Source organism: Anopheles stephensi, chromosome 2, assembly GCF_013141755.1.
Source record: "Anopheles stephensi strain Indian chromosome 2, UCI_ANSTEP_V1.0, whole genome shotgun sequence".
NCBI lineage: Eukaryota > Metazoa > Arthropoda > Insecta > Diptera > Culicidae > Anopheles > Anopheles stephensi.
The window spans coordinates 36947281-36973319 of NC_050202.1; the positions used below are offsets into that span (position 1 = coordinate 36947281).

General features: G+C 41.6%; 2 protein-coding genes across 14 annotated transcripts in view; one reads left to right on the forward strand and one right to left on the reverse strand.

Annotated features, from left to right (window-relative positions):
- Positions 1–5480: 5480 nt before the first annotated feature.
- Positions 5481–17225, reverse strand: LOC118517654 (CTL-like protein 2). Of its 6 annotated transcripts, none has more exons than XM_036063982.1 (10): positions 17093–17225; positions 11745–11796; positions 9716–9838; positions 9465–9628; positions 9194–9389; positions 8770–9014; positions 7441–7838; positions 7055–7370; positions 6330–6987; positions 5481–6249 (listed from the first exon to the last, which is right to left on the reverse strand). In XM_036063982.1, exons 2-10 carry the CDS (start codon positions 11776–11778, stop codon positions 6158–6160), a joined length of 2226 nt encoding a protein of 741 aa, XP_035919875.1. In that variant the 5' UTR covers positions 11779–11796; positions 17093–17225; the 3' UTR covers positions 5481–6157. The 6 variants fall into 6 exon arrangements, with proteins under 6 accessions (XP_035919875.1, XP_035919878.1, XP_035919877.1 ...); XM_036063985.1 differs by lacking the exon at positions 17093–17225 and adding an exon at positions 16860–16947; XM_036063984.1 differs by lacking the exon at positions 17093–17225 and adding an exon at positions 16214–16335.
- A 1248-nt stretch (positions 17226–18473) lies between these two features.
- The window catches only part of LOC118517655 (liprin-beta-1), a 32341-nt gene continuing 24775 nt past the window's right edge, over positions 18474–26039 (forward strand). For 2 of the 8 annotated variants that reach the window (XM_036063997.1, XM_036064004.1), the window contains exons 1-2: positions 18496–18704; positions 19600–19906. In XM_036063997.1, coding sequence (XP_035919890.1) covers positions 19807–19906 — 100 coding nt within the window. In that variant the 5' untranslated portion in view covers positions 18496–18704; positions 19600–19806. Of the gene's footprint in view, positions 18705–19195; positions 19907–26039 lie in introns of all 8 variants that reach the window. The other 6 variants (XM_036064000.1, XM_036063998.1, XM_036063999.1 and 3 more) reach the window with 6 other exon arrangements.

The following is a 26039-nucleotide window of genomic DNA, read 5'->3' on the forward strand; positions in this document are numbered from 1 at the left end:
TCTGGTCCAACCACGCCTATTATGTGGACCATGAGGATAGTCTAAAACGATTATACGGTCTGGGTTGTCAGGTGCTGCTCACGTGACATGTGGCACGATCATGTGCACCGACTAAAACGTGATGAGGATAGGATTGGGTTGAGAATCAATGCGATGAAGAGACAATGTACCTGTTAGCAGGAGGCTCTGACCGTGATATAGAGCATGCCTCGGAAGCAGAATATCAGTTGACGGTGACGACGTTGAGGTGATGGAGAGCTGCTGTCACCTTGGTACGATTAAAGTTACGGAAACAACGTAAACAGCGCAATCCGAAGGCTCATTGTTCAAGCGAATCGTGTCTTCAATGGGCTTCACAGACTCCTGCGATCCAGAAGACTCTAGTATCACACGAAAAGCACGATATATCGCACACTAATATGTCTGGAAGTCCTCTGCAGGGACAAGTTCTGGACTATACTGTTAGAGGATGTGTATACCTGACGCGTAAACCGAAAGTATACGATGGCTGGAGAACGTGACGAGGAAGCCGGAAGGTGCTCATCAGCTATCCAATCGGCATGAGGAGTAGAGGTGTACAGCGAGCTCGTTTGCTCGTTAGGCGGAGTCGAATCTGTTGGAGCTCGGATGCAGCCAAGATTGTAGCTCTGGACCGTGTTTTCTCGAAAAGGATTAGTCCTGGTCCTGGTCATGTGGGACGACGACGTGCTCAACCCTGTGTAGAATATTTAGAATTGTAGGACAATTGTTCAGCTTGTAGAGCACTCAGAAGCGCATGTAATAGTGATGGAAATTTCGATCCGAAGCTACTAGATTCGTTCGCCGAGTAGTTTTTTTGCATCTACATTTTGTTGTCCATAAGCAGATTGAGAACACGTGCACTTTCAATTATTTTTCCCTGCTCACAGTTGTTGCATAATAGATCGTGACACTGAAAGCAGCAACACGCTCACCTTAAGCTTTCCGTCGCTAGGGAAACGGCTGTTTTTGTTGTACGATGTTGTTGTTGTTTAGACGACAACTACTGCACGGTAGACGCTTTCGCTGTCACAATTTGCAGTTTATACCGGTTTAGTTAGATTTAAAGAACATATTATGTTCATTTCGTTCCTTCCTAAAACAAACTGGTTCTGTTCCGTGTTTCCGAATTTAATATAGAATTTCTGTACAATCCCAGCTTCATCAGAAACCTTGGCGGTTTGAATAGCAATGTTATTATTTGGTTAATTTTTAAACAGCTTTAAGGGTATAATACCGTGTGGGTACCGGAGCTTTTTTATAACGCTTTCCTATATATTTTTGGTACGCCTTTCTCAAGACACCTGTTTTCATTAACAGTGCCACAAAAACTACCACAAGAAATAGGTAAAAATCATGTTGTAGAAATTAGACTAGAATAGAATTGCAATAATGTTTAAGAAATATTTTTTTGATTTTAAATTCAATTTATTTCACACTAAAAATACAGAGGGGAAACCTCACCTATCACCTGTCTAGACATAACCCCTGAAGAGCAAATCAATGTTTTACCTCGAAAATCTCATTCCCATTTACCTAGGCGTTAAAACATGAGTAGCACGAGAAAGCAATATGCTGTATGAAGTTTGTCCAAGAAAATAAGAAGAATAAGGCTAAACATTGTGCTTACCACTCAAAGTATTCCCGTGAGAAAGTGAGTGCCGTGAGTGGGGTGGGGTGGGGGGGGGGGGCATTTATTCTGACTTTAGCCATTTGTTTTGTCCAACGGTGTTTTTCTCATCTCATCCATGTAACTGCTCTCAAGGGAATGATCTCTCCTACGACTGTTGCCAGGATGACGCATGTTCGGCATGAGTTCGGTCAGGACGTAAAAAATACTAAAGGTTCCTGGTAGTGATCGCGAGCCTGTTTACAGTTACCCTCGTTGTAGATCACGAGGATTGCAAAAGATCCTGTAGCCGCTTTACTTTATACAGCTGGATGCTTTGCTTTCCTAATCCTTTCTGAAACAAATACCCCGCCCAGGTTATTTATAAAGGGATGAAGTCAAATGGCTTCATCAAGAGGCAACTAAGGGAATTAAAAGAGAAAGTTAGATAGAAATGGCGGGAAAGATTAGCCGGAATCGCGAAGCAGTTGACATATTTGAACAGTCGTTTGAATTTCATCTTTGTTAAATCAAATTTATCGGTAAAAATTTACGATAGTTATAGCATACGACTAGTCGTTAAAACAAATCTTACTTCCTACAATTTTCTTTCTACCTGCTGTCGTGTTTGATGGACGGGATGGTTTTTTTGTTTTGTTCAATTTTCCTTTTTTTACTTTAAACTCCAACAACGGCAGAAATGTACGTGTGAAATATCGATAGGGTATAGGGATGATCTTCCTATAAGCTGGTGGTGCCTCCTGGGGGTCTCAAGAATTAAGTACTACACAAAAGACGATTTATGTCGTGCTAACCACATACTTTGGCGTCTTCACTCTATCCTTTACACTGAGAATGCTGAATGGTTGAACATAATCATTCGAAGGAAAGCACGATCTCCTTAAATGCAGAGCGACTTATCAGGCGCTGCAACCGCTTTGCGGTCTTGGCCTGCTGCAACAATCCTCGATACCGCTCACGGTTTAGCGCCGTTGTCTGCCAATCCGTTATCCCGGCCGTGCTGGCGGACGCATCAACGCCATCACTCCATCTCAATTTTGGCCTACGTAGGGCTACGTCAGGTTTGGACAGAGTCCATGTCTCAGAGGCGTATGTGAGTACTGGGACTATAAATGTTCTGTACAGTCCCAGTTTCGTCCGTCGCGACAGGTATTTAGAGTGGAGAAGTTTCCTCAGGCTGTAGTATGACCGCTTGGCAGCCAGCACCCTTGCGCGTAACTCACCATCGATGTTGTTGTCGGTGCTGACTTTGAACCCCAGATAGGTCACCCCTGCGTAAATCAGTGTTTGTTAGCAGGGCCGCTGGTGGTGCCACCATCATTTTGGTTTTCGCCTCGTTAATCTCCAACCCGAGGTTCTGTGCCGCACGCTCGATCCTTTGATAAGCTTCTGCTACATAGGAGAGCCTCAAACCAATGATGTCTATGTCATCAGCGAATGCCAGGATCTGGATTGACTTATAGAAGATGGTCCCCGAAGTTTCCACCTCCGAGTCGCGGATGGCTCTCTCTAGCTCCAGGTTGAAAAGGAGACAGGCAAGCCCATGACCCTTGCGCAGGCCTTTGGTGGTAGCAGCTGATAATTTTCCATCCACCTTCACCTGGCATTTGATGTTGGCCATTGTCATTCGTACAAGCCTGGTAAGCTTGGCCGGGATTCCAAAAGAGCTCATTGCGTCGTACAGTTTTACCCTGGCTATGCTGTCATAGGCGGCTTTAAAATCAATGAAGAGATGGTAGAGAGGAAGAGTGGAGCTGCTGCTCCGCCATCTTTTCCAAAATTTGCCGCATCGTGTAGATCTGGTCAGTGGTTGATTTTCCGTTTCGGAATCTTCTCTGATAGTTTCCGACTATCTCTTCAACGAATGGGACAAGTCGATCTTGTAGGAGTAGGGAGAAAATCTTGTAGGCACACCGTAATACCCCTGTAGTTGCTGCACTCTAGCCTATCTCCCTTCTTGTGTATGGGATAGATGATACCAAGATTCCAATCACAAGGCATCGATTCGCTATCCCATACCTCAGTAATAATTTGATGAATTTCCTGTTCGAGTCCTGCACCACCGTTTTTGATCAGTTCGGCTACTATTCCGTCGGTGCCTGGTGCCTTGTTGTTCTTGAGCCGACGGATGGCCATACGTGTTTCAACAATGTTAGGTGGCAGTAGCATGATATCATCTGCTAGTGGAGCCTCTAGCTGTTGGTTGAACTGATCATTTAGCAATTCTAACCTCTCTTGAGAATCATTTTAATAGAGCCTCTCGTAAAGCGGATTTGCATGCCTGTTGGACGTTACTGTCCTTTAGGGAGTCCGTGTTGAACCGAGCCTGCGTGTTAACTTCGCCCCCATTGACGCGGGGACGGGCGATTCTGCAACGAATCACTAAGCCAACCAAATAGTGATTGGATTCAATGTTGGCCCCTCGAAACGGTCTGACGTCCAGCAAGCTCGACTGTCTTCGGCGGCTAATCAACACGTGGTCTATCTCATTGGAAGTGGCTCCATCCACGTTGCTTTGTGAATGTCTCGGCGCGCAAACTTGGTACTTCCCACAACCAGATTGTTTGCAGCTGCAAACTGGACCAATCTTCTACCATTGTCGTTACTGTGCTCATGTAGACTGTGACTTCCAATGTGTTGGCGGTACATTGGCTCCCTACCGACTTTTGCATTGAAGTCCCCCAGGATGATTTTAACATCGTGCCTGGGACACTGGTCAATGATTTTTGTGAGGCGGCCGTAGAACAGGTCCTTCTCCTCTTCATCCTTGTCTTCGGTAGGGTAGCGTGAACGTTGATGAGGTTGATGTTGAAGAGTCTGCCTCGCATGCGCAGAGTGCATTGCCTATGATTGATAGCCTTGAAGCCGATAATTTCGGATTTCAGCCGCGGACCGACGGCGAAACCCGTTCCGAGCATATGGTGGCGGTCGTGGCAGCAGAAGTAAATGTCGTAGCGGTTGCTACCACGCCTTTTATGCACAACATTCCCTGACCAACGGATCGCTTGTAGAGCTACGAGGTCCATGTTCAGTATGGCTAGGGCGTCATCAAGTTGCTTCAAGGCTCCGGCTCTGTAGAGAGTGCGTACGTTCCATGAGCCCATGAGAATATTGTTTTTTGGACGGTGCGGGGGTCTATTATCGTGAAGTCCGGGTATCGCATAATTGTTACTGCTTTCTGTAGTCCGTACGTTACCTGAGGCAGGGTGACTGGCTCTGCGCTCAAGCCCACAGGTACCTCTGGAGGGCCTCGTGGTAGTTTGGTTTAGCGTCTGGTTACCCCGCCGACGTACAGACAGACCAGTTGCCTGGTATGCGCTGCCTGGTATTAGTCTCGGATCCTACCCCATCAACAAAGAAGGGCAGGGACTCTTCGGATGCACCCTTTTTGCCAATTGGTCTGCTTTTTCATTGCCAAGAAAATTGCATGCAGCGGACAACTAAACAAGAGATAATCGGAATTATTTCTCAAACGCTGTAAACGACTGCCTTAAATTTAAAGATCGTCAAGCCAATGACGTCGTTTGCGATGCAAAACTCAGCAGTTTTTAACGATTATGCGTTAGAAAACTAACGACTGTTAATTTTTGTAAGATTTCTTTCGCGATACCGACTCTTGTTAGAGGCATGGACCATATTATATTTACTCTTCACGATTGCATACTCGTATGGTGTAGAACTTTTACATTGTAATGGTTGTCCAGCCTATGATAGAATTTTGGAAGAGATTTCCCGATTCGTTGATTGTGATGTGTATCAAACGTTTAATGTTTTAAATCCCTTGCCGAATGTTTGCACAGTACTCAGTGCAAAAGCACAAACAAGCATGAGCTGCATTTATAAGAAATTCACTTTATTTAAACTCATGATCATGGCTCTTGGTAATATAATTCACAGTGTATTAGCATTCATGCGCACAATATTCCCTGCACTGTTGTTCAAAACCTCCACGCAGAACACGTATTACAGACTTTTCCGTTCCCTATTGCTTATTTTGATCCAGATTCCACATGATGGCTGATTAAATATTCAAATTGTAAGATTTCAAAAATTGCGCTCCATTTAAGGACGAGTATAGTGCATATGATTCATATTCGAACACTACTAACTATCGATGGAACTCCTCTAAAATACCCTATCCTTTTTTACCCAGTTTCATAAATTCCTTGCACATTTTCGATCACAATTCATACTTTGTTTTAAATGCTTTACTTCCCGCTCGATTGACGCTCTCGTTTGCAATCCCCATTGTACCGTACCCTATGGTATATACGTATAAATTAGTATAAAAATATAGACTTACGGTTAGAGTGGTTGTGTATTCGCGTTTCTGATACACAACAGCTTTTCATCCAAATATATATATGTATATGTACATGTACAGAATAGCTGAAAATTTGGCCTCAAAGTGTATGGTTATGGTAATGATGGGGCCCCACCACACGTTGTCGCTACTTGTTGCTGCTGAATTTCCTTGCGTGGCGCAACTCCTTTGGCAAATATGGTTGTTTACTTCTGCTTCTTGCCCAATATTTTTTGCAATCCTTTCGACATAAAGAACGGCCGCTCGGCACTGCCATCGTTCCGTTCGATATCTTGCACTGTAACAGGGAGTACAAAATAGAGGAGAAATGTTAACATTATAGCCCCTTTTCACACTAGCATGGGTATTGAAACTTACAAAAGCACAAAAACAGGGTGTCTACAGCGACGGAGTAAACGCTAAAGAATATCGATGCAATGATGAACGTTCCAATGAACACAAACACCGCCGGCACGAACGGATAGTTTAGTGGCGTTTTCGGTATGTCACTGTCGAAGTAGGTGTACGTTACGGCTCCCATACCGGAGGCAAGCAACAATTTTGACAGGAAGAACAGGAACCCAGTCACCTTGTCCAGTGCAATCACTCGCAGCACGTTGCGCGTGAGCAGGCTGAACGCGTCCTTTGCGCTGGAGCAAAAGTTTTTGCCATAAATCGCACACATGATGTACGCGTTGGTGTTTAAAAATTTCAAAAAGCTTTCCAAACACCAAAAGAAACAGCGGCAACAGCACAAAATGGCACGAGTCACACCATTGTCGTAGCCCTTCAACTTGTGGTCCAGATATTCGAGGAAGGCGCGAATAATTTTACAAATCGCTATTATCAACGAACCGAATGCTAGCGTGCCGAGATGGTAAAACATCGTCCGTGTGACACCGCGCGTTAGGACGAAAAATGGGAGCCGCGACTTCTGGTGCGTCCAGTACCATGTGGCAAAGGTAAACGCCAGCACCATTTCGCTGAACGCAGACACGAAGCAAATGCACCAGAAGAATCCAAGCACGTTCAAAGCCTGTGAATGAAGCGGGCAAGGGCGGTCATTTCGCACATCCAGCAGGGCGCTCAGCTAGCATACTTACATGGAAGTAGCCCACAATTTTGGGACTGTCCACCTCCTGAAAGTGACATGCGGCATCCATGCATCGTGCTTGATCGTATGCTCTGCTAGAATCTCTACAGTTCTCGTTGAACACGACAGGATCGCAAACGTCTCCTTCCTTGTATCCGTTGCTGCACACACAACTCAGCGATGTGTTTAGCCCATTGATCTTGTACACAGGATCCCCGATGGACGCCAAGAACAGCAGCACGAGCACGGAGAACACAATGACTGCGGCCTGCAGTACCCATGGTACCAGCGGGAAAAACACGGTCGAGTAGCTGGCAGTAACAGCTCTGGAAGCGGAAAAGGGAGAACCAATCAAACGATAACGCAACGAATGCTCAACGCGGGTAGGTAGCTTACTTGCTGCCTTCCTTCACCAGAGCAATTGCAATCACAATCCTTTTCCGCAGCACCAACACTACCAGCAGCAGCACAACGAGCATCACCGACAGGACAATCAGTATCCAAAGCCAGACTTGATCCGACTTGAACCAGGAGCTAACCAGCGAGCTAAGATTGGGCGACACGTTCACGTGGGCTGCCACCGGATTGGCGCGAATTTTCTGGTACTCCCGGAAGCTGTAGTACACGCCGTAGCTGAGGGCAGCGATTACGCCGATAATCGATATCCATACCATTGGCTTCGCTATCCAGCGGAGTATCGCGATGAAAGTTAAACTAGCCAGGACGGAACAGGCCACGAAGACCAGCATCATACGCCACGATTGCAAAATGTCTTCCACCACCATTTGGCTTGTCTGGAACGGAGAAAAGTGTGGGATTGTTATTGTTCTAAGTGGGTACTGCATATTTCACGGTAAGCTTTCGATACAAACTGAAGCATAGATTAATTCGCTCTACTCTGCTTTCAACTACTAGCGAAACAAAGAGGTTTTACTGTATTAATTTTCATGAAAGTGTTATCTATTATTTAATCTTATGATGTGAAGTAATAGAGAAAGTGCCCAAGATATTTGTGTACATTTGTGGTAGAGATAGAGTGTGGAGATGAAAGACTTGCTTGATGCTTCTATGTAAATATTAAATAGGCAAATACCAACAAAACTCAACAATCGTGAAAGGATTATTAATTTTAATAGTAAACCCATATGTAAAAAAACCCAGTTTGACCATTCGGTTTACTGTGACGATGATGGCCGTTCACCTACCCCGATAAAAAGTTTTAAATTCTTTATCGCTTCGTCGATCGATAGCTGCACATTGCGCACCCCGTTAGCGATGGTTCCCACATCTGGAATGCAGCGCTTCGAGACTGATGCATCCGCGCATTCGATGCCGATTGTGATTGCATGACGCGTAAGTTACCGCGTGGTTTGAATGATAGACGGGTGTGAGTGAGAAAGAATGGAAATATGGAAAGAAAAGATAGGGTAGATAGGCAATATAAGTGATGCGTTATCAATTGTTTCGATGATTTCTAGCGAAAAGAATAAGCTGTTTTTGTGTCATTTGGTGGCCTACCGTTCCTACTTCATTCATACAGCTAAGGATTAGTGGTTAGCATGGAAACCGCACATCGTATTAGTACTCTTCATTTTGGGTAATTAGCATTGATTATAGGAGCTACAAGGTGACACCCTTTTATCTAGTACATCATAACGAACAGAACGAACAGAGAGAACGATCGAGAGAGAGACAGAGAGAAAGGGGGAGAGACTAAACACAAACCTGATGGACGGTATTGTCTTTCGTTATGGTGGATATGAGATTATTCACGTATCGTGCCAGAAAAGACTGTAGTTTAGCAATCTTTTCTTCCAAAATGTTTTCGAGATCACGCTTCTCTTGACACTGTTCAGATGAAAGCTTAGTTTTGGCAGTTGACGCTGGCTGCCAAGAAGAGGAGAAAGATCGCTTTGGCCCGGCGAGTGGGCATTGCACGTCGGGAATGTTAGATACGCATCGGTTTGCCACTGCAAGTAATAGTATTTTTGGTGGGTTAAGGAAACGTGCTTTGAACAAACGAATAGCCTCTGAGACTATCAGGCCAGCAAACAAGTTCCATGTGTCGTTATACATCTCAATGGCGATCGCTCTATCGAAGATGAGTGTGTGTGTGTGTGTGTGTGTGTCGCTTCGGAAGTGTACTTACACGAGGTGCTTTTTAGCACTGTCCCGGCACATCGGTCCGCTGCGATGTACTCGCGAATAATCTGGCATGTCGTAAGGTCGGTCTTTTTCACGCTTTGTTTGCATATTAGTTTGGCCCGTATTTCGTTCAGATTCCATGAGTTGCAGTTGGCGGCTTCAAAATCGAAATTTTCGTTCGGACATTGCGCTACGCACACCTGGTAATTAAATTCAGATTAAATTAAATTTCAGATTAAATAACTAAATTATAAAAAGCACGGCCTGCAACGAACCTGCGTAGTGCTACATCCGGAAATCGGTACATCAATTTTGGCACACTCGGTAATGTTAAAGAACACAAGGTATGGTTCATCGCGCACTTCGCTATCCACCCCACACTTCCGACCATCGGAATCAATCGGCACGAGCAGTCGATTTAAGTCACCATGTTGTACAGCTATTAGTAAGAGATAAATAATCAGACGATGGCTGTTAGTGTTTCTGTAAACTGCACTGTTACTTCCTTCTGCGCTCAGTCACTTACCATAGTAAGCTACGTAACCCCAGGCACACAGAAACGTGATAAATAAAAATAAACAGGGCAAATCCGTGCACGATCGTTTCGATAACGGTCCTTTGAAGTCGGGATCATATTTCAGTGGTTCCGCTGGTCAATGTTAAGATGGAAAAGAATAAAAATAGAAAATTAGTATTGACACATACACATTCGAGATCTACACATTCCATCGGTCCTTTCCGCAATAGAGTACTCAGTCTTGTTCAGTTTGCTTGCTTACTTTCGGCCGGGTGCTGAACATCTTCTTTCGAATGTTTTGTCACACGATCGTCGGTACTACCACAGCACAGCCCCATCGCATAAATAGTTGATGAATCTCGGTTACTCACTTACTCACTCTCACTGGCGCAGGAGTCGAAATATCTTATGCAGTTCGTTTGCCTAGTTTTGGAGCTGCTTCCTCCAAAGCATGGAACAAAAGGTGGTACGTATGATAAGATAAGATAAAGTGTCTTATCTAACCACCGCAACTGTTAGTTGCAAGTAAACGAAACAAACGCACGTATACGCACTTGGACACTCTCACGCACACAAACTCTTATTAAAAACATAAACAAAGCACAGATATATGCCGTATGGGTGAAACGAAGTGCTATCTTTTTTTTGTGTAGTTTTACACAGTTTTTGTGCATTTGTGTGACAGGAATGTCCGAAAAGTTTGAAGTAACAATTAGCAACGATTTGGAGTCCTATCGTTAGCTCAACCAATCCTACTGTCGTCTTACAAAATGCACGTCTTTTATCCGAGCTTTGATGCTCTTTTACTAGTCACATTCACGTAAAGAATTGGAACAAATGCTATTGCCTTGCAATACATCGAACGCACTACCCCGGGCAGCCGTACGTACGTACGTCTAGGTTTTACATGCGAGACACGTCACCGCACCGCAAACAAGCAGAAGCCCCTTAAATGTTGTTCTGGGGGGAACATTTCGTAATTCTCCCTTAGCTCGCGTACCACCAAAACTCAAGATTTGCTAGCAAACAGTGACACCTACGCACACAGCACGCCGTTCAAACACTGCGATTGCGTTGAGATTGTTGGAACGCGATCTCTCGATCTATCACTTGTACCATACAACAGTCACATCGCCATCGACGTTCGGCGGCGTATATGATCAACAGCTGAACGCACCGAGCGCTAAACCGCTACTGGCCTGGCTGGCTCGTGGATCCATCGACATTTGCACAAGCAGCTGTGATGCCCACATGAACGGCACCAGACGACAGTATGTCGTCGGTGCTGACCATGCAAGTGTAAGCGTTATATGACCAAAAGGCAGGCACCATACATACTGACTGCCCTTCTAGCGCGACTATTCGCAAACGCTTCATGGGAACTATTCCATAGCAGGGGGTTCGGTTCGCACACGGGGATGCAGCTTTTGTACTTAAACGTATCGAGGCTACATCATCCACCACCAGGTCAATCTCATCACGGTCATTGCATATACGGCGATGCAGTCCGATGCATTTGATCTCTAATTATTGATGGGAAGTTACTTTTTTCGCTCGTCGTCGCTCTCCTATCTATTCTAGAGCGCGCGGGAGCGTCATGTCCTCCATGGCTTTGTTTGGACCGTGTGTTAACCTGTCTTTGTCTTTCCATATATGTGTATCGCTGTATCGAATTACAATCGCATCACCTGTTTGTAGTTTGAACGAAGCATACTCCGCTAGAAATTTTGAAATGAAATGTTCATGATAAGGAATAACTATTGGAGGGCGTTTAAGGTTGCACGACCGTCGCGTCAACCACCCAAACCCCGTCACTACCATCATGTTTGGTGGGCACTTTTGCTCACTTTGAGTCATGCCGTTTCAAGCCGAAAGTCTCGGTTTTATCATAAATCTAGAATATAAAATTGGAGCAGTGTCGGAGTTCTTTCTGTGTCGCACTTTTGTGACTACTGTTTCAGTTTGAAAGCACACACATACAGTTGGTGTTTACCTTTAGATAAAAATTCCAATGGAATGTATACACACTACAACTCACCTATTACTTTTTCGCCATTTGAGCAGCAGGGCATTATGCAGAAATTGTTGTTCTGTTGAAAGGAGGAAAAAAAAATGCAAATGAAAACTGGTTCACACGCGTTCCACCGATCATAAATGATCGAGCGCCCCGCACGATACCCGGTTCGTGCGATGTTACAGATTCGACTGAACGGTGTTTAGCAAAAGTGTTCTTTATCTTTACTGGCCATAAGTGCTTTAGTTTACATTGCAACTGGAAGCAATGAAAGTTTACCCTGCTGTCTTCCCATTCCCTCATTCCGTCTCACCCACAACCCCTTGCATCCCCTGTCGCTCGATGAATCATCGCCCTGCGCTCAAAGCCACGGAAGTTTGAACGCTCGTGTAAAATGTATGATGTTGAATCTTCTTTAATCTACGTACGTCTGATAAGAGATTTCAAAAGCAAACAAGCACTTTTTTATTATGTTTGAATGTCCGCCGGTACCGGTGTGCAATAGGTATGATGATATTTGTTATAGTAGTAGTGTAGAGTTCTTCAACAGCAACACATTTCACCAACCCCATTTCCCATTTCATGAGTAGACATCAAAAGAGTATCATAAGGGGTTTTCCCGCACTGGAATATCGACCATGTACGCCGATAACTGTTTGTGTTTCAGACCGTGTAATTGCACGTCGAACCAGTTTGAATGTCACATTTTCCTTTAACCAATTGCATTTAATGTCATGTGAATTATAAAAGGATATTTGGAAAATAGCATTTAACAGAAAATATAATACCAAACTGAACTTTTTTTAGTCAGTTCAAATAAAAAAAATCTACAATATTTACTTTTATTATTATTAACCGAGCATGCCCGGGATATGGCAAACAACTAGGAGGAAATGCCTAGTTAATTTTGTTAATTGTTTTTTTCGTGAATATAATTCACAGTCACGACATGCGGTGGTGACAATACGGCATCAGTCCGTAATAATTAATAAATAAATAAATAAATAAATAAATTTACTTTTATTATTGAACCCTTACTCAAACCCTGCTGCTCTTGTTTTCTCTATGCCAGGTGTCTACATTTTGCGGCCCGCGTTGCTCTCTAATGCGGATATCGGTTTGTTATAAGAAAAACTTTGATGAATCATATGATTGTCTATTATGATACTTGCAAAAAGTACTATTGGGAAGATAGAAGAATATTTAAGGGTGGACCTGGTGGTTGGTGGTGGGGACAGTTGCTAACTGGACTGACTATCTAACTAGGGGTAATTTAAATTTAAACCGTAATTTTAGTCAAGGAAGGTTCTGATCTGAGAGTTCTCGTTGGTGCCTATAATTTTAGAGAGCTTGGTATACTAGGAGTGATTCGGGTCGTGTCGAGAACGTCGACTTCAAAAAGACACTGAGCACTGACATGTTACGAGAAATAAACAAAGATTAGAGAGCTAACAAGACGCATCAACCGATGGACGAGTGTCCAGTTTCTTCCAAGAGTGTAGTACCCTTATCGCATGAACTTCCGTTGGATCGCTTATACACGCGCCCCTCTTATATCTGCAGAAGATTTTCAGACTATAAAAGTATACTCGACGACAAGACGAACTATGCAGAAATTTTCTTGCCATTCGTTAACATTTGAACATTTGAAATAACATTTGGTTTGGTCTAGAGATTACTGATTCGATTTATTAAAACTAAAATTAAGAGTACTATCGTGTAGAATACCCAAGCCTCGCATGCAATAAGCGTGTTCCAGTGTTTGGTTGCCAACTTTGTAGTCTGGTTGCCAACTAACAGTATGTCTGGTTCTAGTGACAGACATTACACGACATTTAGTAACCGAATATTTCGACGACTCCGAACTGGTGCTGTTGCAAACGTCGACAGTCACATGCATCTCTCACAGTGGAAAATATTTTAATGTCTTCGGCAAACAAGAAAACCTCAAATCTGGACAGCAATATGGCTACACACGGGGTTATTCAGATATAATGAAAATAAAAGAGAGGTTCCAAATAACTCCTCTGTAGGGACTTCCAAGGTGCACGAGATACGTCGAGACATTTTGTTGTTCCACCTCACACAGTATGTGCGATCCGCTAGATAGTATGCTGTGTTTAATAACAATTTTAATCAGTTTAAAAATGCTATTCAAGAGCTTTTTGCTCAGTTTGTATGACCTTGCCCCATTGCTTAAGACTCAAGATTCAAAGGTATTTTTGAAGTGTTGTTAAATTATATTAGCCTGGACGAATTGCTAATTAAAGGTATACTTTTGATAATTTTAAATAGTTTTTTATTTATTTAAATTTTTAATACTACGGCTTGAATTTTTTAAATAGTTGTTACACCAAAAATTGGAACGACTTGATTATTCAAGTTAAATGAATATGAAACTACTTTAGCCAAAAATAGTTGTAAGGCATTACGTTTCGAATAGTATTAACTGCGATTTTTGTCATACAATTTCTTGTTTCGACCACAAAGTAGAAGGAATTGTTTTAAATTGTACATTACATTTACTGTGTATCAATCGACCACTTCCCTGACCCTGATCGACATTGTAACGATATGACTCATATTGTACTCTTCGTTATGCACAACAACTATTATCAAGCAAATCGCTCCGATCACAAATAACGGGTAGTACACATATGGATATTTTATTACTGTCCAAATAATCTGTCATGATTTTAAATATGTTTTTTTATGTAACTGCGTCATAGGATATTATATGTTTTCACCGAATATCTATTTCATTTGTTGTTTCCTCTTTAATGCCTTATAAATGGCCAGTTAGCAATAGATATAATTTTCACTAGCTTTGTGAAATGTGTAAGCAACTAAAGCTTCTTCTACTTTTTTGGCCTAACGATCTCTTAGGTAATGCCTGCCATTTCAGGCTTACTAAAGTTAATGATAACGCATAGAAGGACCCAAATAGCCAAATTATCTTAAGCAGCCAATTTCAGCACACTAAAGATCGCTGATGTAATACGTCTTTTGCAGTAGACAAGCAGCGTCATAGTTCCACGAACTTTTAACCGGGCCTTTAACCGGGACTTTTAACCGGGCCGGGACATCTTTCCACACAATGTTTTTTTGACGCCGCATGGCAGATAGCAATGTTCTATTGACATAATCCTGTAAACAAACAACTTGAAGGTTCTTCTTTCACTCTTTCATTATTTTTGGCTATTTGGGGATAGTCAGATGAGATTTGAACCTCGGTCCTGTCGTGTCTGCCTGCGCCGCCGTCTACAGCCAACTAAAGCTTAAATTAATTAAAATAGAATTTCAAGATTTTCTGATTAAGATACCGCGGCAATCTTAAAATGACGCATAGTGTAACAATTTACTTGTGCATACGATTATCATGACAGTAGCCAGATTCCACGCAGATCAAGAGTTATTTCGCTCTTAAAAAATAATTCCCAACCGTTAATCACAAAACTCTCCAAACATTATGGACGGAAGTTGAGGCGACGCGAGAAGAAGCGAAAGAAGCATTAGATAAAACTAAGAAAAAATGATCTATTTATGTAAGAATATATGCGTGATCTACTTCGACTGGGTATGGCTCACAACACACAGCACCAGAACACACATGTTATTTATTTTTAAACGTGTTCTAATAGTACAACCAAAGGCCAACCTAAGAGATAGTATTGATCAGATTGAATGGTGGATCCATACAAGCAAGAAGCGTAGATATGCGGTACAAAAACGCACTGCTGACATAACGTTCTCTATTTTAGCTACTCAAATAAATTTACAGGCCGTTTTGTAGAGGGTTTGGGGTAGTTTGGAAAAACGGAAGTTGCTAAATTTTAAAATTATAAATGAATGTAAAAAAATGCAAAACTTTAAAAGAATTTCACTCGAGTGCACTCTAATATTGCTAACCACAAGATCACTTTATGATTATTCTCTAATAAGAAGGTCAACAAAACAGTCGAGCGGAGGTCAACATTCTACGGGCATGCAGCTCTTCGTTGCCTACTTAGACCGACACAAACGCATTCCCTTACACACATACACACACATACACTGACTCATAAACACGGTCGATCTTGTTGCGCCAATTAACTGGTAACTTCACAATTGGTGAAGTGAAACTCAAATTCCAAGCACGGCCACTTTATGTGAAACATGGGCTGTAGTCAAGCGCGGTTGCGACAGTAACAATTATGCCATTGTGCGGGATGCGCTCAGACAACAAAGAAACTACGCACAGTGTATTGTGGTACGAAAATTTGCCGGTGAGCAAGTGTTGGTTGTGTTGTAAATCCCCCCCCCCTCCTCCCCCCTCTCTACAAAAAAAACTCTACAGGTTGCACTAATCGTGTTTAGTGGGAGTTGGAGCAACAGTTGGCACGAAGAAGAAGGAGCTGTTGGAGGCATGCAAATCAATCAGTTTCCCTTTAATCAAAAACAGATCGAAGGAGGCTACTACTGCTTCGTTCCACACGATCGACGTAGTAACCAACCAAGTAAGTGAACTGCAAAAACTCGAATGTCCAACCGGAGGAGGGCCTATATCACGTAAAAACATCAACACAACACGTTCGAAACCGTAAAAAATGCTACGCAAACCATGTGTTGCCTTGTCCGGCTTTGGGCTTGCACTGATCAGCTGACAGCAAGCTGGTCGGTGAGAGTTCTCTCCAAAGGACGGTCAATAAACCGCCTTTTTGTGAACCTTTGGGACGCTGGCTTCCAGCCACCCGGAATGGCTCTCGCATCTCCACTATATACACTCGCCAAAACGGAGGAGAACTAAGCTCTCGATATCTCTTTGTTTGTGTTGCTATCCTGCTCCGAACCGTACGGCTCAGACGGACTCGAATGAAAGAAAAGACACACACACTCATGCACACAAACTTTCTATTCCGCAATTCCCGGGGGATGTTGGATGCTGCGCTTGGCGCGGTACTGTTACATAGAGTGCACGTCTAGCACATCGAGAGTTCTGCGACCTCTCTTTGTTTTTGAAAATCCGACACACACCAAACTCCAAATGCACCGTGCAGCGGAGCTACAGGAAACCACTTTCGCGGACTACTTGCGTTCTATCGCGTCTGCAATGAAGCGTATTTTTTTCTGATACTAAACAACACTTTCACCAACACTCGCCTGTATTGCATCGGTATGGAAGTCGCTTTCCCTTTAAATCTTTTCCCGGGGTTTGTCTAGACTGGCTAGATGCTGAACGAACGAGTTGCGTCACTACAATTCACTTGTTCGCTGGCAAGATGCGAGATTGCAAAAATAAAGCACGCCCGGACAGATCCGCATGCCAGCAACAAAAAAAAGACACCTTTACAATGGCTCTATAGAATAATGTGGCTGTTTTGCTTTATTCGTACCTGATCGTTGTTCGTGCAGCGGAATTTCCGACGTTAACCAAACTGACTCACAACTGAATAGCGAATGAAAATGTGCGTACGGTTCGACCGGTTTCCTTCCTTCGATCGAATCGCTCACTGTTCTCGCGCTCGCTCACCAAGCAAGCCGGTCTCTCGCGCGTTCTCTATTATTGCTGCGCCCGGTGGTTGGTGGTGGTGCTATGGCGATTGCATTGAAATGCGCTCTTGAATAGATGCAACGGCCACTACATATATGGTTGATGACTTTCCTCGTGGCGAAGAAGCATGCAACCTTGCAAATCAAACATTTCCCATTTCTCCACCAGCGAAAGGCTAGGAGGAACTACATGGCGGTAGGTACTGGACGCGCATTGCGAGACTAAACCAATCCATTTATTACTTTCGTGATTTATCGAAAATGGAAAAATGGTTTGAAAACAACGATTTGAAATTTGAATTTTTGCTGTGCGTTAAATGTAAACATTCGGACCTAGTTTGCGAATACATTTGCTGCACTTCTGCAACTTTGTTTTTACAGCCTGAGGTACTTTGTTGTTTTGAACGTAGTCATCCATCATTGTACAAAGAAGATTGTGCGCTCTCTAGCTCGTCCGTTTGATTATTGCATTCTTAAATATTTAAAACCCAGTGTTGTTTGTTGAAGCGCTAATATAAAAGGCATCGAACAGAAAAAACTTTTATTTTGTACGTTACGGGAAGTTGCATTCTCAGGAATTCTTGTGTAAAACTTTCTGACTTGACTCAAATCATACCAAAATTCAGCATGTTAAGCATTGCTGCTACAATTGCCCGTTTGTAACACATAAGCAGCTTGCAAAATCTTGGAACTTTTAAGCAGCTCTTAAACAGCTTCAGCCGCAAGTCTCAACTTCAGCTTGGATTACGAAAAATTATAGGGGAAAGCTATGAAAAAAACGTGTACGGATTTTTGTACAATATGAGCACAAAAAGTGCTGACAATACGGTGTCGATCCGTCATACTTAAGTATAAATATATAAATCTTGCCGAAAACAGCAAAAATAAGTCTACATAAATAAGCCCTGTATACAATGCAAAAGTTCAGACTGCAATTGATGCCAGTTCTGTCGTGTAAAAAACTGACGCCATTTTTATATTACTTTTGTGTAGACCTTTCATCAGTTTTCACAATGTTATGCTTCAATACGGTTAAAATTCAGAAATACAATCGTTTATACATACGTTTGCCATCAAGTACTTTGGTTATTTGCCTATTGATAAAATTTTATAGTGCATAATTTTTTTTGTATATTGATGATTACGTGTAAACTGGCATTACGCATAAAGGCACATCAAACTAAACTGTCGCTTCTGATGTCCATCGCACACCCGTTGTGCATCTCATTTGATTCAACGTCAAAATAGCGTTTCCCAAAAGTGCAGACATCGCGTTCTTTTGTTAAAGCCCGTTTGTTAAAAGGTGTCGTTAGGTTTCGGATTAAGTGTAATATTAAATGTGAGTGGTTTCCGTTATGCTATCGTATTTCCCTAACTTCATGTCTTGCTTTTGGCAAGGTAGCGTGTGGTAAAACGATACAATAAGCATAAGTTACCGTACGCCAATGTAACAAGGTCAGTTGCAACGCGTCCATCCACCGCGCATAGCTTAGGCTCATGATGTTTTTTTTTTTTGTTGTTTATTATGTGCGGATGCACACATGTAAATCAAGCAAATTAGGCCAGTCGCAGTGTCGCAGAAAGTTGAAAACGAATTATTATTAGGTCGAAAAAACGAAAACATATCAAAATTATCAATCTGTAGCCTCCGAAATTGGTGCTATTTTGATACAAGAAGCTTCCGTGATTGTTGATAATAGTCGAGCTTTGTTGATAATAGTTTCGCACTCAGCTCACAATACGAAAAGTGATCAGTTTTCTGTGCAGTCAATGTAGATGATTTAATTCGATAACAATTACAGCGATTAAATAATCGCTCGCGTGTAGCGTGCTTTAGGTATTTGACGTGAATAAGCAAAAAAAGCATATGCAAAAAAGTTTTAATTGTGGTCAGCCCAGAGTTTAAACTTTAACAAAAACCCCATGTCGTTTGTTTCGTTTCATAGCAGATCACCTTTTTTGCACTAGTATCAAATTTGTGAGCATTACCACGGATGCTACGTGGCCAAAAAACCGTGCATAATGAAATGAATAGTATGTCCATTTGGTGTTGTGTAACTACTGCACGATCGTCACATTTCCATCCATCGTCGCCGGCTGTGTTGCTCTTTTGTTCGTGGTTTGTAAAAAGCAACTTAAACCAAAAAAGTGGTAAAAACAAAGATTACACAAACGCTGTGCGAGAAGTGATACTACAAGTGTAAGGGTCATATTAACGTGCTGCTCGTTCGAATATAAGCCGTTTGGCGAATATAAGCCAAAATGAGCGCCAAAAATTAGGATATTTCTAACAGACAGTGGTTGAGGCTTTGTTTGATAAAGTTAACAGCACAAAGTTATGAAATTACAGATATATCTGTTCGTGCTTACACTATCGCACTCGAAAATGGCCTCTCGGAAAGAGGCGTATGAATAAGCGGCGTACTTTACGGCCAAAGGTACGGGTCGTGTTTAGTCACAACTGTTGAAGTGCGTGCGCTGCTTGAACAAGTGAGTTGGTGATTGACTTATTTGTGCAGATATACAGGAAGCATAGCCTAACGGTATTATCGCCGTAATGGCATCCACCACAACCGAAAATAAATTACTATCAAGTGAATTGGAGGCAAATGAGCTGCTCGAAGCTGTCCTGAAGCAGATGGACGGCATCATATCAGGTATGTTTTTTTTAAACAATTTATCGTACATAATTTTACAACAATTTATTTATTTTTTTGCTTCAAAAACCGCAACATTTAAACGATATTGTATCACCTTTGCTGCTTTTTTTTCACATCCCGCAAAAAATGCAGAATGTTTCGTTATCTTAATCCATAAGATAAGCGAAATGTTCGTATACAAAAAAAAACGGGGCAGCTGTCCCAAAGATGAGTATTTTGAACTCCGATATCTACAGCACATCTAATCCCCTTGGCCTAGACTCGCCCGAAGTCCGAATGTTAATAGATTCTAATGGGCGCGCCACGATGCGTTACGAACCTGCAGCGTCAATTTGAGGATCGTCGGCCTGTCCACGACAACCGCGATTCCATCTTTGCACAAGTAAATGGGGCCGTAAATCATGTGTTTATATATTTAATTTTATCACGATATTTTACATTAAAATTATTTGAGCCAAATAAAGAACTTTTAAGAGCGATTTTTTAAATTGCTCATAGCTTTTGCAATAATGTGATTATATGTTTTTTGGTTTTAAAAACTTAGTTATGTTTTAGAAGGCAACCACGAAAGACATAAAGAAATCGATTATTATTCAAATGAAAATGCATTTCCTTAGCTGAAACGTGATGTCCAAAACGTCTTCTTCTTCTTCATTAGCACAACAACTTTGAAATACAGTGAGTGATTTGAATGTGTTAAAAAAAATCTTATTTTTTTTCGATAGCAAGTTAATTTTTCGAAAACACTTTCAGTTGGCAGTTTCCAAAGATCTCCTTGTACTAGCTTTCGTAGTTCGTTTTTATAAAGATTTCATTTACTTTAATCACTGCGGTAGCAAGATATGATAGCTAACTTTTTGACTCAATTCAACGCGTGGTGCTAAAGTAATTGCATGCCTGTGAATATTAACAAACGTGAAGTTATAACGTCCGATGTGAACCGCCAGAATTGAATTTCGCCCACGGAATTCCTCTGTAAAATTGAAAAATGTCAATTTGCTCTGGACAACTCTACCTCTTACAGCTCGTGCTTTATGAATCAAAAAAACTCTACCTCCTATATCCTTATAGCTTGGTTCCATGTGTCTTTGTGTCCTTCATATCGTACTAGAGGTCTATTATTTGGATTAGAATCACTCGGAATAGTGATGGTAATAACCACTCAGCGACGTTAATTAAATCAGAGTGAATGAGTTAGAATAGTGCATTAAATCTTATACCCACTCTTTTTGAGTTAACTCTCGAGGAATGCTTTATCTCTCCGTACCGACTAACCATTCCCTGACTGTGTTTTAACTTATTCACGAGATGAATAACTCATTGGTAATTTAACTCTCCGTGTCGACTAACCCTTCTCCCAATGTGTTTAAACTCACTCACTACGATTTAGTTAGATAAAAAGGAATTTTTTGATTTTTTTTCGAAATGTCGCTAGCTTGGTTGGCTATATTGTAGGTTAATCAATTCATATTTTTTGCAAAAATTTTTTTATGTGTCATCCTACTACTTCGGTAAAAGATGCAACCTATGCCATGCCTATGCAACCTATGCCATGCCTATGCAACCTATGCCTATGCAACCAGATTGCATTCATGTAATAGCAAATTAAGGTCCTACCATACAGCGGTATAGAGATATTGATTTGAGGTTTTCCTTCACAGCAGAACCAATGAATCGATTGAACAGCACTTAACCTCGGGTTGGAGATCAACGAGGCGAAAACCAACATTATGGTCGCACAGTGCTGAAGTGCAGATCTTCACGATGCCACAAATCTTAGAGAAGATTTTAAAGCCGCATATGACAGCACAACCAGGGTAAAACTATAAGACGCAAGGAGCTCTTGTGGAATCCCGGCCAAGCTTACCAGGCTTGTAAGAATGACAATGGCCAACATCATATGCCAGGTGAGGGTGAATGGAAAACTCTCAGGGCCCTTTGCACCCACAAAAGCCTGCGCCAGGGAGATGGGCTTGCCTGTCTTCTTTTCAATCTGGCGCTAGAGAGAGCCTTCCGTGACTAGGAGGTGGAAGCTTCGGGGACCACCTTCTATAAGTCAATCTAGATCCTGGCATACGCTGATCTATGTCATCAGCGTCTGATCTAGTGTCATAGCGTGATCTATGATATCATTTGTTTGAAGCTCTCCGATTAACGAGGCAAGGGGAGGTGACCAGACTTTTGAAGTTTTTCAAAAAATTCACATATCTGGGATCAATAGTCAGCACCGACTACAACATTGATGTTGAGTTACGTGCAAGGGTGCTGGCTGCTACCGCCTGACAACTTCTCCACTTAAAATACCTGTCGCGAGGGACGAAGAAGCGAGTACTGGGACGATTATATAAAACATTTATGGTCCCAGTACTTGCATACGCCTTTGAGACATGGGCTCTGTCCAAAACTCAGGAAACCCTCTTAGCCGCGTTTGAGAGGAAGATGCTCAGCAAGATTTTTGTCCCCGTGTGTATGAAAGGACAACGGTGGCATCGTTATTATGACGAGCTATACTATACGAGCTGTGTACGATGATCTCACCAATCTTGCAGCGAATTTGATATTCGCCAAGCTCCGGTAGGCTGGTCAAGCCATGAGAATAACACCGAAGTGATGGCGATACCGATTTTCCTTGGCCATAACTACCGATTTGTTGCTCTACGTGAGATTTGACTAGGTTCGTTTGAGAATTTTGCGTTCAAAAATGCCAATGTGTATTTTCTATTGTAAATGAAGCTTTATTGAGCCTTTTTACTGACTATTTGAACCGAGCAAAAAGCTACGCCGTGATGAAAGCTTTGCCAAAAGCTGTAGCAAACAACTAGCAAGCTTCATTCTAGCAATCCATAACGCCTAGGACATCGATAGCGTGCGATAATATTCGCGAAAGGATATACTATGATAATGATTACAAATAAAATCACTCTAAATTTTGTTATCAGCGTACTCTCTGGAAAGATTCTCTTAAATTCATTTTTGTGTAAAAATATTTTTAGTTATTTTTTTTAACTATTTGATTAGTTAAGCATCTATTTTGAACATATTTTAAAGATCTACGCATAGTTCGTGTGGGTTGGTCGCATGTACTTATTCTCAACAAATTTTCAATTTCTCAGAGACGCGTTTTATAGGTAATCAATAATAACTATCGGCCAGATGCTTTTGTTCACGTTGTTAACGCATTCTTCGGTATGCAACTATTTGGATGAACACGTTGCTTTCTCAGTAAAGAGGAATAAAATTATAAATATATGAAATTAGAGCACAGTAAAAGTGTGTTTTAACCTTACTTTTTTGCCTCCATCAGCATCATTGAATTAAACATAAAGAGAAAAGGGCTAGAAAAAAAAATTTTGTTGCTCCTAACGATTCGGCGAAGGCCCATAAAATCTTTGGACTGTTTGAAAATTCTCTTGCCTTGGCGCTCTCTCACAACACAGCTCATGGGACGCATGTGTCCTGCCAGTGTCCTATCCTTGCTGGGAAGCTGCGAGCTGCTCGTACCCTGTTGTCACTGAGAGCAGGTGGACACGAAATGAAATTAACAGTGATAACGCTCCGGCAAGAGCAAGAGACATTTGTTGCTCAGCTCCTACAACGCACAGACACACACACGCGCGCACGGGTTGATACGAGCAGCGAGCGAGAGCTATTGAGCGTTTCCTTACGTTGCTGCGTATTTATTGTGCCGATGTCTGTTCTACGCTGAAGAAGCATTTTTGAGATAATACTTGTTGACAATATTGCCGGTCTCGTGGTCTTCGGTAGTGATTTACAAAAGCAAACCGCCAAGCTAACACACCTGTGCATTTATCCTCGTCCGTTCTGCGGTGTTGCGCGTATGTTTGTATAGTAGTTATTGGCAGCAGCATTTGGTGAACGACAGAGGTTTTGGGGCAAATCGTAATGTTGGAATTTCTCGAGAAAATCTGTGAATGTGTTTGTGGTGATTGAATGCGTGATTATAAGCGAATATCGTGCTTGTCGTAAAGTTAAGTGAATCTACGCAAGCAAAGTGAAGCGAATCGATGAAAAATGCAATTTTCTTCTTTGGCCCATGGACCAAATTGTTGACAGACCATATTTTTGCTTGACCATATCGTTCCAATGCCGAAGCGGTGCAATGGGTGCAACAAGCTTCGAAGGATTATGGTTGAAGGCACTGTTGTACACAGATAGGAATGGAAGAAGTGTGCGTGAAATAGTTTCAATTTAATAGAGTAGCTGTGATTTACTGTCAACATTTTACGGAAAGGAAACCGTAGGGACTTTCTGGTGATACTATGTTGTTGTTGTGTGATAAACTGTGAAAATATTTTAAATTTACTTATTATGCTACCATCTGTTAGATTGTGTTCGTTTGATTTGATTTATTTCTGAAGTAAATTTAATTTTAAGCTTGTTTATTCCATGCGTGCGATAGTGAACTATATTCAGCGTGTAGTTTATTATTGGTTTTCATATCAATGATAATACGAATGATCAGAACTCACTTTTTTGGAATTATAGAGTTTATACTCGTTATAAACTGTTTGAAGTGCAGTGCAATACCTTTCGGGCGCCACACGCATACATGCTAAGGAAAGGACAGTGAAAGAAGCAAGCAACCATGTTATGAAAACGCATAAGGAGGAAGTTGAGAAAGCTCTTAAGTGTATGCGAGAGCGAGAGAGAGATAGAATGCCTACATGAGAGGGAAAAAATAATTAAACGATCGGGGTATTGAACAACAAAGCAAAGAGGGGAGAAAACTTCTTCTGTTTATTGAAGAAAAAAAAAAAAAACACCGAAACGAAACGAAAACTGAACGATACATCATAAAATTGAAGAAACGAAATCAAAACATCATTACAATGCAGCATTTTATTGATTGCAATTGCACGTTTGCCTAATGTAGGCTGGGGCGGGCATAATTAATGAGGTTAGGGAGCTGTTTTAATTGAACCAAATGCTGCGTGATATGATTACGCTGACTCATAGGTGGTTAAACAGTTGCCAAACGTTTAACAAATAATCACTCTGGTTTTTTTTCTTTTCTAATAAGTTAATTCATTTATCACAGTCAAGTGCAGCGTCTTGTATACACATTTTGAAATTGAAATGGGTTGAAATTGAAATTAAACTTGTATCCAAACGTTTGCGTGGCGATTTTGAATATATTTAAAACAAACAACTTTCAAGATAGATTATGTAGAAACTATAAAGAATTTTTTATCTGGTCTAGTATCAATAGATTAAAATTGGCCAAAGAATCCAAACAACGATACGAAAATTAATACAACCTGTTGAATTACTTTGTGGTGAAGATTTTCCGTAGTCCTTGCATTTTTTTTAATAGCTGTAGTTACTACAAACATTAATATTATTTAACTTTCGTGTTACCGAAATTTAGCTAAACATATATAATTCCATTTGTGCCCATTATATAGCAAAGGTCCCAAGCGCATTGGTAATATTTCACTATTTGTAACAGTGCGCTGAATGATTCAAACTTCCATCATGTGGACCGTAGGGGCGAAAAAGGTGCCGTTCTTCATACGGCTGGACCTGGCTTCAAATCCCACCCGGACCTTACCCCCGTAGTGACTACCCAACTATATGGTATCAAGTCTCAGGCTTACTGGACTTAACTAGATTTACTAGATGGCAGGCATGACCTACAGGAGGTTGTAAGGCCATAGAAGAAGATTATATGGACCCTGTAATAACCCTATAATTTATTTTACAAAATATAGAAAATTATTATTAGATTCTTTTTAACGTTCCTAAGTGCCTACAGGTGTAGTACAAAGCCATCAAGAGCACATTATTTTTAAATCAAACCTGAAAATTAAACGACCTTTGATAGCAACAAATAGCTAATGTTTTCCTGTTAATAGGAATCTTTACCGAACGGATTTACACTAAAGCAAGTTCAAGTAGCGAAAACAAACCCTTGAATATCCTTGAGGAAATGTGGACAATCATTGCTTCCTTGCTACGTTATATGCCGTATTGGTTTCGGTGTATATGCGGTATGGTATATGCATGAGTATGTTTTTGTTGTTGTTGTGAGAGCCTAGCTAGGCATCGTTTCGCGGTTTTGAGTTTTTGGTTTAGCTTGTTCAAAAACAACGTTTAGTCATGTGGACCG

Bases quoted from the DNA above. Each gene is read 5' to 3' on its own strand.
- LOC118517654 (XM_036063981.1), bottom strand. From the start codon at position 10,044: ATGGGGCTGTGCTGTGGTAGTACCGACGATCGTGTGACAAAACATTCG. The intron at 9,629-9,715 runs GTAAGTGACTGA...TCTTACTAATAG, and splicing joins GGGTTACGTAGCTTACTATG to CTGTACAACATGGTGACTTA. The intron at 9,390-9,464 runs GTTCGTTGCAGG...TTTAATTACCAG, and splicing joins CCGGATGTAGCACTACGCAG to GTGTGCGTAGCGCAATGTCC.